General features: G+C 41.4%; 1 protein-coding gene across 1 annotated transcript in view; it reads right to left on the minus strand.

Annotated features, from left to right (window-relative positions):
* Positions 1 to 24324, minus strand: part of cbl (Cbl proto-oncogene, E3 ubiquitin protein ligase) — a 36144-nt gene that overhangs the window by 6524 nt on the left and 5296 nt on the right. The window contains exons 2-15 of the mRNA XM_084558623.1: positions 23988 to 24235; positions 11376 to 11522; positions 10110 to 10266; positions 7580 to 7701; positions 5247 to 5384; positions 4427 to 4514; positions 3721 to 3852; positions 3323 to 3541; positions 2505 to 2636; positions 1674 to 2096; positions 1043 to 1131; positions 702 to 905; positions 491 to 579; positions 30 to 275 (exon numbers count right to left, since the gene is read on the minus strand). Of these exons, the coding sequence (XP_084414749.1) occupies positions 30 to 275; positions 491 to 579; positions 702 to 905; positions 1043 to 1131; positions 1674 to 2096; positions 2505 to 2636; positions 3323 to 3541; positions 3721 to 3852; positions 4427 to 4514; positions 5247 to 5384; positions 7580 to 7701; positions 10110 to 10266; positions 11376 to 11522; positions 23988 to 24235 (2434 nt within the window). The remainder of the gene's footprint in view (positions 1 to 29; positions 276 to 490; positions 580 to 701; positions 906 to 1042; positions 1132 to 1673; positions 2097 to 2504; positions 2637 to 3322; positions 3542 to 3720; positions 3853 to 4426; positions 4515 to 5246; positions 5385 to 7579; positions 7702 to 10109; positions 10267 to 11375; positions 11523 to 23987; positions 24236 to 24324) is intronic.

A 24324-nucleotide genomic window follows, 5' to 3' on the forward strand; every position in this document is an offset into this window, starting at 1 on the left:
ATTTGATTCATGAGGACAAGAAAACTTACGTGCTGCAGCTCCAGGTTCTGAGTCTAGAGAAAGCCGGTTGAAAGCAGTTGTCGAGGATGAACATGAAGAGGAGGATGAGGAAGAAGACGACAAAGAGCCTCCCATTTCTGACAGGGTGCGCCGGGCGGGGGGCATCGGCAGCCGGGGCTTCGGGTAGTCGTAGCCGTTCTCCTCCTCGTCCCTGTCCTCGGCTGCGTGGTCTCTGGGACCGTTGGTCATCGTCATAGCTGGCAACTCTGAATAGTCTGGAAGGATGGAAGATGATGTGTTGTGCTTGGAGTCAGTGCTGTCCCACCAGTGCTTAATTTTGACAACACAAATAAATAAATATTTGCAGCATGGTAGACGGAAAGGGGCTGCAGAGTGTAGCATATAAATTTCAACTACTATATAACAGTAACTGGCACTGCTCGTTTTTCTGCAAGGCCTAGATTGTACTGAGGTTGCTTTGTGAAAATACCTGAATCTCTGGCTTGTTGTGACTTGGGTTGGATGTGGTACATGGCTTCATGCATTAGAGAATTGTCCTCTAGTTCACCCAGTGGCAGCCTGCAACAACAAATGAACACATTTCATTTGAAGACAGAAGAACGAAGACACAGCCCTGCAATAACTAACAATACAGTCATCATTACTGTACTGGAGGTGGATTGATTGAGCGGATTTAATACCGTGAGTTGAGTATGGAGGCTTGGTTCTGTGTCTGGAGTGCTAATAATAGGGACTGATTCTGTGTGGGCCTCGGTACTGGTGGGGTCTCCCTTTCTGGTGGTGCTGTGATGGGGGGCAGGACAGGACGAGGGATCATGTACTCCGAGTCATCCTCACTGTCACGTCCATCGTCTCCTGTCACTTGTCGTGAGGCTAAAGCCGGTCTAGGAACACATTCAAGAATATTTAGAGATGGAAATGGCAACAAAATGCTACTTGTTTTTCTCTTAAATATGTATTATATGGCTTCAGGACTGCAAGTGATCAGAAACCATTTCATTACAGTCCCAGTACAACGCACCTGTTTGCCAGAGCGTAGATGGCGTTGGCTGAGGAGGAGGGTTTGACTTTGGCGTTGTCATAATCTTGACTAACCACTGCGGCAAAACTCTGCAAAGGAAGCAAATGACACCTTAGAAACGTGAAAGTGAAGAGTAGTTTTCCAGGTGTAATAAAGAAACCAAATTCTAATTAAAGGAAATGTTCAACATTTTAAGAAATGTTTGTCAGTGTCTTCCTGAAAGTTTGATGGGAAAGACTGATGCCACTACCGCGTGGAGCTGGTGCTAAAATGGCTAATTTAGGTCAGCATAAAGAACGGGAATAGGGGGAACTGCTAGCCTGGCTCTACTCAAAGGTAAAAAAAAACATCCGCTTACACACATTATATTAGGTTCTCTTTACCCTGTTCATAAAATGATGAGGAAAAAGGAGCTAATTTCATTGGGGCTTAGTAACTTTGCTTTTTCTTTAACTTTCTGGGGGGTCCCTTGTTGTTTCCATTAATACTGCAAAGTCCATTGTACACTTTTGATTAAATGCCTTAATACTGGATATATATTATTAAATACATTTTAATTTCATTGCCCTGCTTTAATAACTGTACCCAGTGAACCCAAGCTTAGTGTGCTGTGTTTTGTGCTTGTTCTGACCAGCTGGTGGTCCAGACTGAGAGAGCTGTTGTTCTTCTGTGAGTCTGAGCGGGTGTCCAGAGCTGAAGGCAGTGCCAAGGGGAGGGAGTGCCTGTTGGAGAGTTCCCGGACACCTGCTCGAAGGTCCACTCCCAGGCTTGAGACTAGCGTGGATGAGGAGGAGGAGGAGGAGGATGATGAGGAGGAAGAGATGGGGGCCTTGGGAACAGGCCTGGACATCCAGTCAGCCATGGGCCGGTTTGGAGGTGTAGGAGGGAGCTTATCTCGAGGTGGCTCCCCGGGAGTGCACGGTAAGGGCCGCCTCTGAGGCCGTAGATCAGGGGCACTCCCGGTTGTGTGGGGACGATCTGGAGGAGGTGGAGGGGGGAGATCCCGCAGTGCTGGGGGAAGGGGAAGAGGCTTGTCTTTGTGGTGAGATGCTGCCTAGAGGGGGGAAACAGAGACCGGCGGGGGCTCATTTAGCTCATTAATATAATATTGATATGAAACCAAAGAAAACTGCAGTTGTCTTCTTCTCTGGAAACAATCCCCCATGGACTAATTCGTCATCATAGATAACAATATTCACAGCAAAGATGAATACCACCAACGGAAAATGTTTATCATTTGCAGAAAATTCATGCTCCCCGGTGACAGTTTCCATTTATCTACATTTAAGCAGATATGTGCAATAATGTGAATCTTTGAGTAAGCGGAAATGCACTCTGAAATCTTCTTGAAACTCAGTGCTTTGACTAAACTGAATTTACAGTTAGATTTTAGGGTGGTTTGAGTAGTTTGGGCATCTTTTATTTGAATACCATCTCTTGCTATCCTCTACTGTTTGGTTACCTTGGTGGATACCCCAGGGCTCGAGGCACCAGGGGGGTTGGGAGGTCTGTGTGGTAACAGGTCTAGTCGGGGCGGCACTGGGGGAAGAGAGGACTGAGGAGCCATAGACATGGGTGAAGGGGGGCGCTCCACCTGGATCACAAACAAAAGAGCCAAACACCTGTCACACCTGATCAGGAACATCTGAACACAAGTTTGTTTAAATGCAACTTTACATGATAAGAAAATCCGTCTGTCAATCTAACTTCAGTCTAAAAAAATAAATAAATCCAAGACTCATTTTGTTACAACACAAAACACTGATGAGACACATGCAAGTATGCAAATGCATACAAATGCTCAAAGAGGCACAGTCAGCAATCAAAGCCAAAGAACATTCAGGGACCACATCAAAGTTTATGTGATCTCAGGTATTCACTTAGCCTAAAACAGATTAATGCACACAGAGTTTCTCAGAGGCACATAAAAGATGTAAGACAGGGAGAATCCTCCACATACCAAATACCAAGAGGCACAAAAAAGCTGCTACTCTGACACCATGAAAGATGGAGATGAAAGACTTTAGATAGGAGATGTGAGCTTGAAGCTCACAAAAAGTGAAAAGGGCAAGATGGGTTGTGTTTTATCTGAGCAGATATGGGACTCTCAGAAAAACAGAAGATAAGATGACAGCAGGAACCCATGTGGTGCACCCAGGGTGTTGAGTGCCTCAATGTTTTATCAATGTAAAACAGCAGAACAGCTTGTCCTGACTGGAAACTTTGAGCAAAGACTGAAATAACTGTTTCAACTGAGTCAAGGTCTTCCCACAGTCTTACCTTTGAACAGGCGAGTTTACTCATCATGAGGTGGGGGTCTTCAAGTCTGTCGTCGTCGTCATCATCGTAGCTGGGTGATGGCGCACCCTCAGCCCCGAATGTTCCCCTGCAAGAGCCTCCGCTGTTGTCCTTGGGGTCAAAAGGATCCACAACGATGGGCTCTGTACCCTTAATCTCACAGCGGCAAAAAGGACAACCTGTCCCCTGACCTTCTGACTCCTGTAACACAGACAGAAAGGCAGATTTAATATCATGCCGATGTGAAAGGTGATGTGCTTTTATATGTCTGTTATGGCTACAAAGAAGGGAACTTCAACAGACACTTCTCCTCTCAACAGGTATGAGTAATGACACTTAACCAGCCCACGCAAACCCACTGCATCCACCCACTCTCGTACCTGCCAGGCAGTGAGACACATGGTGCACATGAGATGACCACAGGGCTCAATCTTCACATCCTTGTCATTCTCAGCACAGATCTTACAAAGCTGGAAAGTGGAGCCCATCTCACAGTACAGCTCATATTGCTCCTGAGGGGGGAAAAACATGACAAATCAGTAACATCATACGGTACCAACAGCACCTGAAATCATGTTGAAAAGAGCCGAGAAGGATCCGGAGCCTTAGTTAAAATGTGTGGGGGCGTATTTTTAGTTTCAGTCGTGCATTGAGGCAAAAATGAGTCGGTCCATAACCTTTACAAAACTCTGAGAACATACATAAGCCAGACAAGATGGAGTGGTTAACTACACCATTGTAGATACTCTTTTGCAGCGTTGCACAATTATGTATCTTCCTCATTGACAATGCTGTGTCATTCTGTGCAGCAACAAGACAGAGTGGTTTGCCTACAATGACAAAACTATAAAACTAAAACTGAATGAATTCTGGTCACTCAGCTTTCTTCAATAACTGTGGGGTGTTTTAATTGTGCCTTTTGTTTCATTTTGGTCACGCAATATTTAATCACATCTTTTCTGGGTGGTGTATCCAACCAAAAAGAAAAGACAAAATGGCTTTTACAATAAAATATAAAGCAAAAAAAAAAAAACAGCAACTAGAATATGCAAGACATTGAGGGCATGAGAAGCACGTGGCTCTGACCTGTGTCACTTTGATGTGGTCTTGAGGCGAAGGCTCACACAGTCCTGTCAAGTCAGGGTTTTGGGTACGGCCATCAGGGAATAAATAGCTGGAGATGCAGAGGTACGTAAAATTAGAAGGTTCACAAAGGAGTCTCCTCGAAGTATCCTTGGGTATTTTCAACAGGCTTTTTAAAGTTATCATCATTATCAGTTAGAATGATTATACTCCACCTATACCTAACAGGCTGTGGTAATGAAAACATCTGTTCGGTCCATTCATTCAATTCAAGCTGATGCATGTAAAGTACTTGAGGATTATACAAATGAGTAGCAGACACTGTAATTACCATTTGGTAAATGTTTCTTAGATAAAGGAGTTATATTTTATAGGCTTTCCCAGTTTAAATCATCATCTGATTACAGGCTGGAAGAGGCAGACCACAGGTTTATTAAACAAAGGAATCAGCACTAGCACAAAAAGATGAGTTTCAATCCCATCGGCTAAAGCAATGACCGAGATTTAGAAACTAACAGTTCAGTTCTGGTTGTGATAAGACTGAAATTATGGGAACAAGCAAAATAATATAACTGAATTGGTTTACAGCTCAAAGGCAGATTCAATCGTGGGATGCAGAACAGGGTTTTAAAGTGTAGGCAGTGATGCGTGCTTTGGAGGAAGAGGAGGAAAAAAAAAAAAGGAGAACTGACAGAAAAAGAGAAGCCCTGAATATGTAATTGCATCAAATGAAGACCATAAACCAGTCAAAAAAGAAGCAGAACAGCAGCTCAGATGTTCAGATGAAAGCCACATCATAACGACAAAATGGCAGTTCACTTACAATCCTTCCCTGAAACCATCTATGAGAGCCTGGAAGAGAGGTTTGTTATGGGGAATGGTCTGGAGTATATTTCCATCTGCCGTCACGTAGCCAATGGCCCACTGGCCCAGTCGTGTACAGCTCAGGCGGAAGATGTAACTGAGGAGAGATGAGATATAAGGCAAAAATGTGTCAAAGGGTCACACTTGGTTACACTGATCAAACATTAGATACTGCTATCGGCAGCAAAATGTGCACACAAAAACATTCGTGTGCACTGCCTTTTATAAAATAGGTTCAGATGCAACTGAGTCAGCTGTCTACATACATACATATATATATATATATCCACTTGACAGGAAAAGATAACAAAATGAAGTCAGTAAGGATCTCATCAGTAAGGACGTTCTGACCACAATTCACACAAAAACCAGAAAAGATGCATGGTTCAAAGATAAGAAGACACATGAAAGCAAATTACATGAAAAGCATGACATAAGTGTCACATGCATAAAAATGTATTAACTACATAATGCACAGTTTATTCAATTCAATTTTATTTATATAGCGTCAATAACAATACAAATCGTCTCAAGACGCTTTACAAAAACCCGGCCTGAAGCCCCCAGAGCAAGCCTGAAGGCGACGGTGGCAACGAAAAACTCCCTTTTAACGGGAAGAAACCTTGAGCAGAACCCAGCTCATATGGAGGGACCCACATGAGCTGGGTTCTTTATGCATTACAGACAGTAACAGTGGACACATAAAGGATCTGATATAGCTGTAACAGAACAGAAAGCAGCTACAGCTACAACATCATCATATTTATCATTTAACCTGACTAAAATAATGTGGTTTGGCGAAGAACAGAAACTGTCATTTCGAGATCTGGTACAGGAAGAGAATCCACAGACACGCTGAAATAAACCAAACACACCCAAACCCGTCTCTGTTCATCAAAATAAATGCCAACATCAATCGTGTTCGGATTAACAATGCGTCAGTGTTATACCGTGGGTGTGTGGGCTTTCATCGATTTAAGCTGATGACGGGACTCCCCCCCGCAATACAAATGCCTGCTGCAAATGTCCGGAGTCAGGAAAATTGACTTGGAGCAGGCTAAAACACAGCTCACAGTGTCCATGAGTCAGACAGAGAGCAAATCTGACACAAAACCTCCATGACGTAAAGCACAGGATTCCTGAAGCTCAGTGTGGGTGGGACTGGTTGTCGCCATCTTGAATCTGCCTCACTTCTGGCTAATTCAAAAATGGGCCAAGATCTGGAGCCTGAGTCGAGCTGAGACGTCTGGGCAGATGTAAATTATGCACACCTTTAAGCCTTCGTATAGTTTAAATGCGTGAGTTATATAGAGATTCACGCCTGTACAGATGTAACGGAAGGGGAAATCGGACCAAAACTGCATCAGTACTACACTGTAAACATGTTTATTTCTGGTGTAAAGTTAGCAAGTTTATCATTAGCAGTTTATGGGAAGTGACTCCTTTTTGTAGCCAGCCTCAAGTGGTCATAAAAGGTACTACAAATTTAGTTCTACAAAATCAGTTTCAGGAAGTGTGCAAAACACGCAGTCTTTGTTGGTCTTCTTTAACTGCAGAATTAGGGGCAAGCTTGAAACCACTGGTATGTGACTGATTGAGTACATAAAAAACTAGAGCACCACATTAATCAGTCATCAAAATGACTGGGTTTAAAGCAGTCTTGGTGATGGCCTCATGTTTACCCTAGTAGTGGAACAACTGCTGTACCCGTAGTCCTGACAGAATTCCCCCGACAGCAAGCTGTAATTTATCGTGTCAAAACGCTGCACTCACATTGACCAGTAACTGCTCGGATGTCAACGTGGCCCTACACAGGCCAGGCCCCGAAGAGTGACATCAGCTTTCAGCGCACAATCAGGCCATTGATGCAAGGTACCAGTGCCACGCTGCCCTGGGTCCTTCACACACAAGCCCACACACACTATAGAATAAACGGTACGCGAATCTGGCACCAAGACTGAAGTAGTGCCCTCTCCGTCAGTGTAGTCATGCAATGCCTAACCTTGACAATTATTATAAATATCTATAGAATAAATCTCGAGCACTGACAAAAATAGGTCCTGAGAGCAACAGTAATCCCACCACTATGCGGTTTCCCATGAAAACGTGTGGACAAGATTACGTGACGTGTCATTACGCTCCAATAATTGAAATGAAAGTGTGTTGCTCAGTGCCTAAACATGCTGCAACAGAAACTGATGACAGCAGCACATCTTCCATACTGAGAGCAAGGTAATGTAAATTTTATAACATGACAGCATGTTTGTGACGTTCTGTACCATCGCGTCTCACCTGCCGGGCTTGTGAATGAATTTCTGCAGCCGAGCTTTCACCTCATCGTAGGTGAGGAAGGCCATGTACCCCGGGTGAGTGACTGCCAAGCTGTTCCAGTTCCGCAGCAGGGACGACCAAGGCTACACACACACACAAAAGAAAGAGAGCGAGGGAGTGAGTCATCTGCTGTGTGAGTAAATGGACATAGCTATAACAGTATGAGCAGAGAAATATACTGCAACATGGATGACGTTCAAACTGTTCAGTGGGATTTACTATGATTTAAGTATAATTTGTATTACTTAAAACAGCATGCAACTCATTTGGTACCATCTGGAGCCATAGAGGAGGAGGTTAAATGGACTGCTTCCAGCACTGCATAGGCATGTCAGCATTTAAGGTGCTCAGGCTCGTTTCTTTTAAGACTACTGAACCCAAATCCACCCATCCTAACACTAAACACCTAAAGACTTTAGCAAACAATATAAAATAATTCATACTACTCCTAGCACGCTTACTGAGTGCGGTAGTGAGTAGGTGGTTCCGCAATCGCTATCACCAGTCTATCTGGTGTGTGAAAGGAAGTAGAAATAACACATGCGACAGTGAAAATGTGCTGCTAAGATGATGAGTCGCTCCAATGTAAATGGGGACATCTCCTCCCTTCTGGCTTCATTACATTTGTAAATTAATATCAAATGCTGTTTATTTATATTTCTTGCAGGCAAGTAGTCAAAACTCCCTCCTCCTATTGGCTTCATTGTTAGATGTGTTGTATATTCTTTTTTTTTTTTTGGTATATATTCTAATTTATAAACGCCACAATCATTCAGCCTGACGATACTGCATGAAATGAGACATTTGAAAAACAGCATGTCACCCTCAGTCTACTGCATATCAAGGACAGAGCTTAAAATGGCCACAGGCTCACTTCCTCTTTTGAGTTTGAGGACATTTAGAGGATGACTTTTTCTGTATGAGGGAGTGTCATAGGAAATGTCTGTAATCTGTTTAGGTTTTATTAAGGCTGCCTGTGCCATGCACTCAAGTAGCCAGGGATAATGTCACTCAGGGAATAAACAACACACGCTGCTGCATACAAGAACTGGTGCAAGAAAGTAGAATGCAGTGAGTTAGGTTTACTTGTGTCTCAATGGTTATAATTTAATAAAATGTTCATTTCAAAATGCTTGCACTGAATAATATGGATATCTCTTAGAATGATGCTTTGTATACACCTCCCCTATAGACTCTCTACATCCTTTTCGTTTATCCACTTGTCGAGCAGCTTCATACTAAACTGTGTCAGAAGAGGAGTTTCCAGTGTGTTGTGCAGCACCTGCATACTACAAATATACGCTAAAATAAAACAAATTGGTTGTTTCCTACTTCCCTGGATGTACATCTGCTAAATACACCAATCAGTCACAACATTAAAACCACTGACAGAAGAAGTAAACAACATTGACCATCTTGTGACAATACAATGTTCTGCTGGGAAACGTTTGGGCCTGGCATTTTTATGAATGTTACTCAGACCTGGGCCACCCCCTTAGACCAGACCACGCACTCCCACCCCATAGCAATGACACTCCTTGATGGCAGCAGCCATCTCCAGTAGTATGCAGCCGGACACACGCACACAAAAACAGTTTAGGAGTAACTCAAAAAAACATGAAGAACAGCACAGGGTGTTGACCTGGCCTCCAAATTCACTAGATCCCAAACTGATCGAGCATCTGTGGGATGCACTGGAACAAGCCTGATCCACAGAGGCCCCTCCCCTCAACCCAAGGAACCCAAAGGCCCCCACTAACAGCGTTATGTTGCCAGACACCACAGGACACTCTCAGAATTCCCATGTCCATTCTCTGATGAGTCCCAAGTGTTTTGGAGGCACAAGGGAGACTTACACAATATTAGACAAAGGTTGTCATAATGTTATGCCTGATTGGTACATAAATGGTACAATTGCCAGAACATAAGAAGTGTCCATACCAATACACTACAACCACAAACTGCACGCTTAGATCAGACACATTTCTAAGAAATTAGCCCATAAAATTTAAACCATGCCATTTACTGCTTGTCCAGAAGTCTGAAAGTAAAAACACTTGGAATGAACAATGACTGTCCTTAGGAAGGATCTTAACCTGTCTGGGCCACATGACGCAACAACCAACACGTAACAAAGAGTGCAGAATATTTAGAAAATAAATCTATCTGTACTCAGCGGGCAGAGTGCAGAAAGTTATCTTCAGCCCTGCGTGACAGTAGTAGTAAGTCAAGAGGCATACCCTTAACAAGGTGACAGAGTTAGCCGTAAAAAGACGGGGCTGACTATTTTTAAATTTCTATATGTGCTGCTCAAACGAAATTTGTTTCCTACACCAAAGCTAACAGGCCGCTATGAATTACTCTCCATCACTGTTTTCTCTGTGACTCTCTTCCTTTGCAGATTTGTCCCTTCATTAACACACAATGAAATGATAACACAAAGAGAAAGCAGCAGAATGTGTGAGTGTGTGTGTGTGTGTGTGCCATCTACCTGGAACAGCCTGGTGAAAATGTCAAACTCAAAGACAGAGATGTAGTCATTGCATGTAAGGTCTATGGTTGACTTGAGGGCCATGGCCTCCAGCCCAGAACTGATAGGGTGAAACTCGTGGAGAGACTGACGGAAAACCTTCCAAGGCACAATGGTTCTGTAACACATAAAACAAAACAAAACAGTTGGCATCGTCCCCTTGAAAAGACTGGCACGCAACATCAGAAAAATCAACACTCAGAAATGTATGGTAGATGTGGATCTCAATATCTACGCAAGTGTGTATTGACAGTTTTTATTTTAAGTTTGGGTCCCATGACCTGTTACGTGCTTCTTCAGCACATCATGAACATTTCTAAATGCAGATCTGAATCACATTTCCAGAGAAGAGGTAGATGTTGTAAAGATACACATGTGAGAAAAAGGAAATGCTTTTGTGTCCGAGCTATTTCAGTACTGCAAAATACTGCTTTGAAGGTCACTGGCCACATATACAAACCAGATCAAATCTTTTGCTACAACATGCGCAAACAGACGAATTCTAATGCACGTAGGCCAACATTTGCTAAATGTTGAACTTTGTTCTCCCAAAGCTGTTGTTGGTCAGTTCCTGCTATATACACAAGTCATATGTTTATCAGACTATTGGCAAATTAAAGTTTAATTAAACTGTAAAGCCCACGTCTAATCTCATATGACTTTGCTTTACTTAGTATCAGACTTAGCTGCGTGAACATGGAAACTGATTAACCAAACTGTGTGTGAATATACAAAGCGTGGGTTCCCACATTTACCCAAATGTTGCAAGTTTTTCTGCATGTGTATAAACATACCTTGGATATTGCACATGTAGATGTACAAATTGTGTCTTACCACATGAATATTTGCTGCTGTTTGTTCCACACATTATATTGTACCATTAATACTGCACTATTTTCATCTTTTGGTGTTTATGCTTGTGGTAATTTTCTCTCTCGACGTTAACCCAGCCATTTGTGAATTTCCCCTCCAAGGGATTAATAGATGTACGTTTTAGTCTAACAACCAATCAATAAACCTACATGTGGCTTGCGTGGAAGGAACAAGCCATTTCCCTCAGATATCACAGTTGTTACCATTTTACTTTTTATTTAAGACATCAATTGAACATATTTGCTTAGGAACACCCCATAATTAAACTTCAGGGATCCAGGGCACCAGTATGGAATCAATGGGGTAATACTGTGTCCATGTGTAAAAGTGAATACTTTGAATAACTGGGCTTACTTGTCCCCAAAAGCGCGCCTCCAGAACTCTGCAGCATCTGCTTTGGTGATGCGGAAATTGTCACCCTGAAACAGACCGTTGGGGAAGATGGCCTTCAGCTCAGCCAGCATGTGGCTGAAGATCAACGACAGCTTGGTGAGATTACGTCTGTGGAAATCAAGAATAGACGAGAGAGTGTAACATTTCACCTCTTTATCATTGCATTGTTGTTAAAAGATAATCAGCCCATGCAGCGTAATCAAGAGAGATATTTCTTAACAGCCATCAACAGCATTTGGGAAGAATAAAGAATAAACAACATTTCTTTAGAATCACTATAAATATATCAAATGTATTTGTATTTTAAGTAGCACAAAAGCTGATCTCAGTGGTGAATTAGCAGTTGAAAGTTTACATGAAAAGGAAAAATATACATATTCTCATGTAGATTAAAAACCAACAAAAGAAAAGTACAGAAACAGCATGTAAGTATTCAAATGCATATCAAACCCGCAGTTTCCTCGGTTAACTATAAATAATAACTCTTTCAGCCTTCTTGGCTCAGCCATCTGTGTTAATGCAAAAGAAATGCAGCGATGCGATTATGTGGCTGACGATTACTTTATAAATCAACCATCTGCCTTCATGCAAATTTCTTGTAATGTAATATGACTGTGGATATTTTCAAAACAGGGCATAGGTTACAGTAAGACCGTTTGGCACACAAGTCGGAGAACAGCTCGTTTGTCAATAAATACAGACACATTTTCCTCTTGTATCAAGACTAAAGGCGCACAAGGAACACATCAGCAAAAAGAAATGATGACTCCAGTTAAATATGAAACCCTTATCTGTCTCTCTTTTTGTGAGTGCTTTCTGACTACTTTTCATTTTTCCTTATTAGTTTGTCAGCTTGTTTCTCCATCTCTTCCAGTCAGAGGAGATGAAGAATGCATCCACCAACAAACTGTCCGGATGGATGAAAGATCCCACAGACGTATCACTTTAATCATGTTGCACTGGTAGCTCTCCTCCACCAACATTAGGTTATTTTCAGCTGTGTTGAGCTGATGAAAATTACACAGTAAACCTGTATAAACGTACACTTGACCCAAATTTGATTTCCTTGTTATATAGAGTAATCAATTACTGACAAGAGGCTAACACATGAACAAGGTAGCTGGCTTTTATTCTTGTTCTACCAGGGCTGTTCAGTTTAGTAATGACACATACAAGGAGGCAAAATGAATGCTTCGCCTCATCTTTTCAAAAATAAATTCGATTTTGTGTTTTTTGTACATTTCTATGACAAATACAAGTTATTGCTTGTAAAATATTCTGCAAGATTGATTCAATGTGGAAGAACGGGAACAGGAAATAAAGACATTTGACTTCAGGCTGGGTTCCTGTTTGCCGTTTGAGAATTGTCCTTAGCTGCCTTGCCAGAAATGCCCCCAAGAAATAGACACAAGTTTGGGGAGAAAACACAGCAGTACTCATAGACAGAGACACACACGCACAGCTCAGTGCCTGAGGTGTAGAGGCTAGGAAAGGAAGAGAAAAGCAAGGGAGGAAAACAGAAGGATGACACAACAAGGAAGATGAGACAAGTATAAATGAGGAAGACGAAAGTGAGAGGGAGGAGGGTACAAAAGAGGGAGACTAGGAAATGAGGGAATGAAGCCGCACAATGTCATCACTATACCCCTGCACGCCATCACAGCATTAGAAGTGTTATGCCGAGAAAGCCAGGATTTACGAGGCAGCACAGAGGGAGATTGTGCTTGGATGTCGGGCAGGGTGAATTGACATGCACGAGAGAGACGGTAATGAAAGCATGGCTACACTGCAGCTGCCCCACACTACAGTACACGCCCTATAAGTGGAGAGAGGGGTGGAGTGGAAAGAGTGAATGAGGAAGGGGGACAGTGACTGACGACGGATGAATAAGATTAGTGTATGCCGAGACCCTGCCAAAATAGACCAGTGCTCGATTGGAAGACATTTTACTTTGGACAGGAAGCTAACTGAGAAAATGCAACGCTTGCAAACAGCATCAACACGTTTTATATTTACACAGTCTGTTGTTGGATGTCTCATCTTTTGAACTGCTTGTCACACTTAAAATCTACAGCTAAAACTTGATGATGGATGGAGCGACAGTTGTCTTTGAAGTCAGGACTCATCAGTGATGCAAAGTGGCAAGTGATACCTTCAATTGCCTTCAGTGTTTCCCCGAAGAGCTCATAGAGCCATAGTCAAGAACATCTTCCCCGTCCAATGTCATCCAATGAAAGGCAGCCGCCTGTGACGCCGCGTTTCTGTGCGTTTTCACCAGCAGCTATCATCTCAGCGGGAGGTCGTCCTCCGTTTCTACAGCTTCCTGGCCGCACTGGCCTACTGAGCCTTAAAGCTGCTGTCTCATCCATTCCCCTGTCAACCTCCCTCTACTCTGCGCTTTTATCTAAGTTACAACAACCCCCCTCTTGCTCTGCTTTCATCCGCAGTCATATGAAGAGTTTTCTCCCTCTCTTGAGAGTGTGTGTGGAATTAATCTCTCCTCACTCACAGCCTTCATTTCCACATCTAGGTTAGCGTGCCGTCTCATGAATCTACTTATCCACTCTCCTCATTTCTGAACTTGAAACATTCATGGAGGCTACTTAATACTTCAAGCATATAAATGAATGTCTTCAAACCCACCATTTCATTTCATTTCTAATTCAAGTGCTAATCACATGTTTGAAAGTTCTCACTTGGGCTGACAATTTGTACGGGCGCAATACAATCTGAAATGTAATCTGTAATCTGTAGAGGTCAACACTGCTGAACACTTAATGTTTGATTGCACATGTATCCAAGAGACCAAGGGCCAACTGATTATTTTATAGGTAAACTTCAGTATGTGGCAACTCTATGAGGAAGTGTTACAAGTTATCAGTCTTACCCAGTTTAGGTAGTACAAATAAAACGTTAATTTGTAAAATGCTATTCAGCGAGCTAGCTATTATGACACTGACAACATTCATGCTGCCTAGGTAGCAATCCAAAGTCCAAAAATATTATACAAATAAAAAACTGAGAAAAGCAGACTTGGCATTACAGTAGTTAGAACCGTTTAATTGGTTCTAATCAATTCTCCAATGTTAGACTAAGTGGTTAATTAACTAACTGTTCTTTCAATGAATCAGCTGCTGCATATTTGGTTTTGGCATTCCTAGATAAGAATAAACCAACAATTTAACACTTGTTAACAGCATTGGCAGCATAACATAACAGTGCCACAACTCTCATTTTGAGTCCATACATATTTTTTTTCATTAGATTAAAAATCTTTAAAATCTTAAAATTTTAAATCACACTTTGGCTTGAGTTTGTGCATAAGTAAAAAATGGAGGAAACAGTGGTAAGCATGCAGGAAGATATGTTTAGGCAAGAGACAGTCAAGCTACAATACCTGCAGCAGCACAGGAAGCTTCACACGAAGCGCCATTATGTCATTGTTTAGTCAAAAAATCCCCAAACATGCGACTCTACACTGGTTTGTTCCGAATGTGCGTACTGTTAAAGGCGTAACTTTAAATTTTGTAGTTAACACAGCCAGCCAAACATCCAACAATTTAGTCTTTGCTAATATATTCTTTTCTAATATCAGTTAATATTAGTTATCTAATAATGTCTGTATCAACGATATATATTGTATGGTATATTATATCTTATGCCTGAGTCAGGGACAGAGCGAATGAATGTGAAAGCGAACAGTAGTCTGACTGGTATCACGTACAGAGTGTTACATGAATGACACGGCTTTGTCTTTTTGTCTCTATGGCTGAGTATTAAATAAAAAAAGGTAGAATATTATTTGGCAAAACTACTTGAGACACGGGTTTGAATTTAAACTCGTATAACAGGATAAGCTGATATCCGTTTCAGCATCACTCAGCCCCTCTCTGTCCTTGTCCTTCTCCATCCTACAATGGCGGCTCTGTAGTGTGTGTATACTGGGCAGGAGCCAACACTTCAGTAGCCTACCCCTACAACTGTTACCACTGTTTAAGCTGCTGTGCCAATAGTGACAATGCAGAGACAGTCGTTTACACACACACACAAAGAGTTATTTGCTGACCTACTCTGGATTGTCATCCATCACCAGACAGTGATTTATTTTTAAATTTATTTATTTAGTTTTGATAAAGACCACAGCAAAAAGCCAAACCTTTTTTTCTGAACACTAGGTTTTTGTCCTCCATCCCCCTCATGCTATAGAGTGACCTCTGACCTTGCAGCTGGCTGCTCCCTTCCTGTTTCCTGCTGGCTGTGATAAAGTAGCACAGCTAGCCAGCACTGCACTGCACTGCGCTGCGCTAACACACCGCAGCACAGCCAGCAAGGGTCAACCTTACTGAATGAGAGCCTGTCAGGACCATCAGAGTCACAAGTAGCTGTAATATTATCATGCAGCTGTATTATCTCTTCTGAAAGGGAAATGCAGATCAAACCCAAACTGAGCATGAAAACAAAGCTACAACCAAATCGTTCACAATATTTTACAAGATGAATGAATTGAACTAATAATTACAAAACCCCTTTGAGGAAGGACTCGCGGCAATGTAACCAATGTGTCATAATCATACCACACCATGCACCCCAAGACGGTCACTGTGCCACCTTCAAAAACATTTGGAAATTAGTCACTGCTTTTTGTTATTGTATCAGTTTTAATATTGCTGAGAGGAGACAAAACAATCATAGTTCACTGATACAGTCAAGACGTGACAATATAGGCAACATCCTCAGTCTTCCAACGTGTTGCACCACTATAAGTGTCACGTTTACTGTACTGCACCAGTCATATGCAAAGGACTCTTGCTGAACAGCATCACAGGTTATGATGACCGCTGCAAAGTTATTCCAATAAGTGGAAATATGGCACATGATGCAATAATGTTAAGGAAATGCAAAAAACAGTATTTCAACACAAACCAAATGATTAATCAAGGTTTGCTGTCAGTTTAAGAAATAAAGAAGAGAAAAGAAAAAAAAAGCACGTACTCAAAATGGGCCGTGCAAACTGAAACAATCCTGCCTGATGCAAGCCCATCCTCCTGGCTCCCGGGTTTATGACCTTTTCATTGTGTGTCAGATCACACTGATCTTTGTGGGACACAGATTAATATTATTTTATACATAGACTGTTAATCATGTCATGAACAAATATAAACACCTTAAAAATAAATGTAGCTGTTGCACTGGGAAACACTGCAGACTATGCGTTTTAAATTTAATTAGTCATCACTTTATAAACGTAATCTGTTTCAGATCTCCATTTCCACATACGCCAACACAATTCTACGCTTAAGCAACGATCTGAACACACTTAATGTTTCAGAATCCAAAAACCCTCAATAAAAAGCACCTCCAGAAAATCCAGTCCAACTGCTTTAAAAGTGTATTTTATTTTAATTCTTCTCTCTTACAAAGCACTTTATCTAAGTAGTAAATGAGACAGCCTTAAACTTAGCTTACTGAAGAGGAAATATAAAAGATTAGGGGGAAAAAAATGGTTGTTTTAGCTTAATCCTCTCAGTACACATGAATAGCCATATCTGAGTGAATATCTGAGCTCATTTATCCATGTGTGCATAAACAGCAAGTGCTTGTTGTACCCTGCGGGGCAGAGAAGATAGCGGGTTGCGTCATGCTAATCACCATAATCTAATAGTGTGTGGACTACACGAGTGTGCTCATTGATACTGCTGAGACAGAAATAACCATGATGCTTCGCTATTTGTGTGTGTGTATATCTGCACGTTGAGCCTCGCGCTACAAGTGTAGGAAAATGTAATTGAAGCCGAAACACCCGCAGCCTCTGAAGTGTGAACAGTGTTTTCCATTCCCAGCACCGATAGCATTTTGGCTGTTAGGCTAACCACTAAAAGCTTCCCTTGCTTTACTCCGAGCTCCATCACAACCAACTAGCTAGATGCCAAGAGTTCCTGCTGTAGCAGAGAGGCAACTTTTTTTTTTCTTAACTCATCTTGGTTTATACAAAGCAATAAGCCAAAAAGGTAGCACATTCAGTTTCATAAAAGAGTGAATGCAGCAGGGTAAAGCAGCAGCGTTAAAATCCAGATTTTCTTCGATAAGAGACACTACAGTAAATCACCTTCAGCATGAGACACTGTAGCTGAACCTCGGTTTAGGCGTGAGTGTGAATAAAGTCAACCTGAGCTATATTAAGACATTTCTGTAAAGTTAAGCACAGTTGGGGATAAAAGGTTGTGATTGTTACTCATTTCCTTTCTAGTGAAGTGTACAACTAGACAACGATACGTGACCTATTAACAAAGAGCCTATTTATTTTTTCCAAATGTTTTATTTCCACTGAAAACACAGCGAGTATTTCCCCTCTTCGCAACTTCAAAATTCTTAAAACCTCAACAATACAGGACTACCCGTTCAGTGACATCAAACGGTCATGTCTCCATATTTTTTGGGCTAGTGAAACTAGCTAGCTAAATTATAAAACTGAAGGCATCCCAGCAGCTACTGATAAAATAGGAATGAATGATATTCATGCAAACTTTCTACTGTAATCAACTTGATCTAACATCACTGTAATGCACTGTTGCATTTCCTCATGGCTCCATCCAATACTACAAACTTCTGCTACAGTATTAAAGCTACAGTATAGCGATAAGATGGGATTCCAGATAGTCAAAGTTAAGGGCAGTGCTCTCAGAGACAGACCTTTGTTTCACATGCATGTCAGAAAGTAGGAAGTCATATGGGACTCGCATTTAGAACGGGGCTCTCCTGGTGAACCAAAACAGGAATAAGTTAAAAATGACATTTGCAAATACCAGAGGTACTGTACCGTATAATGACACGTTTTGCTTTGTTCACAAAGGTTTGACTTCATCAGTCATCGACAACGCAGAAGAACTTTACTGTAAACAGTGGTAGAATGAATTTCATGCTGCGATATGTTTTTATCCAACATCTAAATTGACCTTAGAAACTGAGACTTATGTCCAAAACACAGATGTACAGACAACCTGATGCTGTGGCGAGAAGCAACAGCAGCCAGTAAGTGTGTAGTATCATTAGACACAATAGTGCAAAGCACCTGCCGCGAGCTAACCTCCGCCTCATGCAAAGCGTGCACACCACTGCTATGCTTCAGCTGAAGGTGTAAACAGTTATTCGGGCTTGAATTTATATTGCATGTTTAAAAGAGTGTATTACAGAGAAGCGTACCATAAAGATACATGTTTTACAATTATACATTTAATTAATTTAATCTTATAAGTATATACACAACGCACTGAAATCTGCCGTTACAAGTATTCATCATTTACAGAGCAGTAACTGTTGAAACATTTATATAGAGGACTGGTGGTTGTTATGATGAATACGGAGAAATTGAAAAACTGTACAATAATCCAGCTGCAGGGAAGGTTGAATAAGTAGAAGCTTAAGGAAGTTGTTCCTACTGACTATTGTAGTAATATCGGTGAAGCATGTCTGGAATGCATTTCTCTATTGTGCAAAGAACTGGAGAAATATGCTGTCAGTAAAGGAAGGTAGGGAAACAAGTAAAGAAAGAGTGGGAGTAATGAGGTGAAAGGCAAAAGGGTGTGAAAATTAAAATGCGAACTATGTATGTAGGACTGCAACTGACTGTTTCATTACTGATTAATCTGTCAACTAGTGAGTTGATTAAGTGATGAATCAATTATTTCTTTAGCCTTTAATAATTATGACATTTTCTGTACTAGATTCCAGAAAATTGAGCTTAATTATTTTACTGTGAGAAGCATTTTTTTTGCAAATGTGAGAGACAATAAACATGAGCATAACTGTGGAATAGGTGATCTTCAGTTGTCTAAATAATTTTTCTCTTAATAGGTAAGAGAGTCAACGTTTTAACAGCATTAATTATGCCATAATTACATATATTATCAAACAGGCAATTTGCTTGTTTTTTTTTAAAAGGTTTTTATATTTTATTATTTTAATTCAGCGTCTGTCCTACATAAGGCTTTAGTTCATACAAGAAATAAAAAGTTTACATCAAGACAGCAATATTACATGGTAAGAGAGACACTGAAAATAAAAAAAAATTATAAATAAATACTACAAACTCAGTTTAGTTTGAAATGATATTTTTTGTTAAATGCATTTAAGGCAGTTTGATACAGTTCAGTTTTTCCAGCATACACTGCCTATAGAAAGAAAGAAAATTCAGGATGTGAAAATGTCGACACCGCTAGTGTAGAGTGCTTACAGAGCTTTAAAATGGCGCCAACAGCCATAATGCCTCACTAGCAACAGATTAGGAGAGTCAAGATAAGATACGGGACAAATTAAGACCATAATAAACTCTGACACTAAAAAGAATATTTATGCCGTGCAGGCCTTCAGGTCTATCGGTTTCTGCAGTGTACGCCTTCTCACAAAGCAGCTGCATCACCCTGCAGCCTATAAGCTCACCACTTCCTGTAACCAGCTGGACGTATCAACAGTAGTCAGGATGCAATGGCAGCTTAGCCCAGGGAGACCATCAAACAGAGAGGTCAAAGCAGTGTCCGGTTAGACCCATGGGAGGGATGGGAGCTGTTTTGAGGACACACTGATCAACCTTTCTGCTCCGACTCTACAATGTGTAATGTGTAACACAGGTTTCCTATCCGACTCCATGTAAAATAATACACTGGCTCAGTCAAAACAGCTGTGTTAGACGAGAAGAAGCACAGCGAGAGCAAGGAGAGACCAAGCCTAATTTACACATTACACCCACTACTTGCTTCAGTTAATGCAGAAGTTGAAGTTTATTGCACTGATCCACCGCACAACTGCTTAGATCTACTTCCTGACTAGCAAAAGCGAACAATTTTACAGGGTAATCTGGTTCAGATTATTAAAACCCAACTCTTCCAGTCACTCGCTTTTCAGAACACACACAAGGACAGTATTTCTACACTTGGGTGGAAAGTTAAAAAAAACAAGATTAAAACTAATTTCTGTGTAAGGCTCTGTCAACTCTTGAGGGAAGAAAATGCCTCTGCTGTGCTGTGTGTGAAGCCAGAAGAGGAAGTAAGTGGAGCAAACGAGGAGGAAGTGCTGAGTGTGTTAATGTTGATTCTGACTGAATATGGGTGTTCAGTGTTAATAATTAAGTCTTGCTCACTGTAGACTCACTTTCATCCCGACTCTCTTCCACTGTGAACAACAATGAACCCTTTATTTTTCCCTCTGTCAGTACGTAAAAACGCTCTAAATACATTGCAGCTCCTTCCTACACAACTCAGCTGCCACTAAAGTCAAGACCAAGATCAGCAGCGTGTTGCTCAACAAAAAACAAACCCACACTTAAGCTGCTGTACCTCGACTCCACTTCATCTCTAAATCTAAACAATCTGCGTGGCTCATAAGGGAGCGGGGGGCTAGATAAATAGAGGGTCTAAATCTCTGGGGAAACCACTGCAGAGAAGTCTTCACAGCACCACAACATAGCATATCCACCCACACTGCATTTAGGGCTCTCACGATACAATTGGATCTCTCACTATGATTTGAAAATAGCTATTAAGCCACGGTTGAGTCCCAATCATTGTCATTTGAGACAATAAATATCCAGTAGCGATGCAGATTGAAGTCACAGTGGTGGAAATAATAACTGAGTGTTCTCATATTTTAATTGACGAAAACAGTGAAAAGCCGTTTATTTTAAAACTAGGCAACAATTATCTTTATGCTTTCAGTTTAGGCCATGTGCTAAACTCAACTGCAGCCTGACCACATACTAGTCTCTCCCAACCATCTGATCGTCATTGGTTGATTCTATAGCATTCTTAAGTGGGCCGATACTCATTGGTTAGTGTCACTGCCACTGCCTTCTCCATTCAGACAATAGCCGTCTTTGTGAGTAACGCCTGGCTACTCTGTGTGTGTGTGTGTGTGTGTGTGTGTGTGTTTCCTCTGCTTCGAGCAGAAATTTCTTTCTGCGCAGCCTCTTGGTGCAATGAAGTAATGAAAATACATTTCACAGAGAAATCGTTACAATGCCAAAAAAGAACTTTATCGGCCTGTGATAAATACAGGAGTGGTTGAAATAGGTGCTTCCTCTTCTCTCTGGTTTCCTCAGTGGGTTTTTTTTGTCTGTCTGCAAGATTACAGTCACGGTAGCAGAGAGAGAACAATCTCACTGAGGAACTGAGCAACGAGATGAGGATGTATCTCTCAAGACTGACTAGATATAACTGTTACCTAATTTTCTCAAACAAGAAAACTTTATGGTTATGTTTACGTATAAAGAAAAATGTGTTTGAACCAGATATTTCAATTCATGACTGTGTGTGAGTATCTCTGTTAAAAAAAACTATTATATAATTCACTGTGAGACGGGTCAAACAGATAATACAAATAAAACACAAACCATCTTTGGAGAGATAATGAACAATCTCCTTAAGCATCCTTTACTTGAGACTGTAAGCATTTCAAGGTTTTCCTGCAAAATCTCATGACATGAGTCAGTAAGAGGTCACTCAGCAGGGCTAGAAATGCAACGATCCACAGAGGGCTACTTTGTGGGCTAATCTGCACTGGAGTTTATATTGTCAGTGTTGAAGCTCTGAAGCCTTGCAAATTAAACCACTTTTGGCTTGTTCAATGTTTTGCTCTTCTAGATCATCATCTCTGTGGTCTTACTTGGCAGTGTTTGCCCTTAAAGGCCAGACACATGAAACCAACATTAAAGAACAACCGGCGAAAGCACACTGCAAATACTATAGCCAGCTGGCGCATACATTCTGCGCCTGCCTGAAAGGAAATAACTCTTTGTACCAGCAAGTGGCGGTAGTGTGTATTCATCGTTAGGCTGGGAGGCTAGGAATCTAGGAAGGGCTACAATATGATGATAAGCTGGTCCAAAGTAGTAGTCGAGGCGATCGTGTTGTTGTGAAAATATTCCTGCATTTGAACAAGAAGAGCTCTCTATGTATGCTTGCTTGATTTCGTTGTTTGCCTCCATTTCTCATCCTGATCAGCCAATCAGAGTGAACTCCCTCATCAACGCACTTCAGCATGCTTCAACAAGCTGAATCAGCTAAAAAGTTGCCGCAAGTGGTCCAATTACTGACAAAGATGCACGCCACGCCACAAAAATTAGGTTCTCAGATGCTTATCAACGCACCCACGACAATCGGCTTGGCCCTCATCAAAACTGCTCAACCAGCTAATGCCATGATGTCTACCTTTTCTTTCTTGACTGGTTACAAATAAATAAAAGAGGTTTCTGCTAACTATTACACATTTAGACTATTACTGGGAAACATTTATATGTGCTAAAATGACATTCTAATCACTAAGGGGAGAGGAGAAAGAAATAGGCTGCATTCTGCTTTTTTAGTTCATAGCTTCACAGCTACACATCACTAAGCACTAAGGGCTGAAGAATATTACTGCACGAAATGAGAAAATTCTAAGTATTAACATAACCATGTGTAACATGGGAGAGTTGCAGGGCAAAATAAGCCAATAATACATAAAGCTGAGTAAACGTCTTTTAATTGGGTATGGTAATTCTATTTCGAAAATAAAACGCAGGAGAAACGCTATACTTGGCTACTTCTCCCTTCCAGCAGTGATTTCAGTCCACAGCAGATGGAGATAAAAAAGCGGCCTCGACAACATTAAAAAAAAATCTTTAGCAAGCCATCTTGTTCACTGCCAGCCAAATAAATGAGAAGTCCAGAGGCAGTTTTGGAGAAAACTGTTTCACGTCATGTATGAAATGTTCTTCAGGGAAACTTATCATATGCCATTTTACTATGCTATATATGTTACCCGTTACAACCTTGTCCTACAGCATACAGTGAATTGAAATTGATGGGAAAAGATAGACCGTAAGCCATCTAGCATCTAGTCGGCAAAGTGAAACTACCATGACTTTGTGCTGAAGCTCCACAATGTCTTCACATCTTCTGTTCCATCTTTTGCCTTAAAATGATCATCTTTTTCATTTGGGATTCTTTAAACATGGGAATCCCAAGCAGTTCCTTATCAGTTACCCTAGTCCCCAAAAGCCTAAAGAAGAGCTCATTTTCAGTAGAGATTGCACACTTCTATGTTTCTAGACAAGATCACTCCCATAAGAACAAAGAAAGAGATCAGGAAGGAGGGTCTGTATGATTAAAAAAAAACATACAGTAAGACAGCTACACGAAGAGAACACGTTCAAGTAGATGGTAGAGATAGGGAAGCACAAAAACAAAGTGACAGGCAGGCAGGCAGCTGTAGATTTAAGCGCCATTCTGACCACAGACGCTCACATGCTCAAACCACAACACATCCATCCTCTTGTTTTGATACATCTTGAGCTACAACCACCCTGGGGATGGTTGCAATTGTTCACTCTGTGCTGGCGCAGTCATAATTATTCAGAATGAACTGACGGATTATGAAGAATTCACACCTCAGAATCATCCCTTTGAAATAGATTCATTAAAGAAATCAACACAGTGGCTTCACTTCGAGCAGAGAACAGAGAAACCACTCACCTCTAGAGTCATAATCAGTCAGTTACTGATAAGATGCGTGCCCTATTTTTTTTCCCCCCACTCGACTCACCTGGGTTGGGAATTCTCCTCATACATGCGCTCCTTTCCCTCCTTGAATAAGCTGATGGTCTGCTTGGTCTTCTTGGTTAGGTTCTCCATGAAGACCCGGAAGTACTCGTTGTCCCCCAGAGTCTCCATTTTGCCCTCATAGCGAGACAAAATGGTGCGCAGGTGCTGGTAGGTGTCTGGCAGCAGGTCCAGGATGTAAGGGGGGCTGTTCTTCAGAGCCAATTTGGGGTTTTGGCACAGACGCACCACCTGCAGAAAGGGAGGATGTGAGGGGGAGGACAAGATACCGTTAGAGACAAGAAATGGGTGCGAGAGGGTTACATGAGAGAAAAGAAAGC

The sequence above is a fragment of the Chelon labrosus genome (genome assembly GCF_963514085.1).
Source record: "Chelon labrosus genome assembly, chromosome: 13".
Lineage (NCBI taxonomy): Eukaryota > Metazoa > Chordata > Actinopteri > Mugiliformes > Mugilidae > Chelon > Chelon labrosus.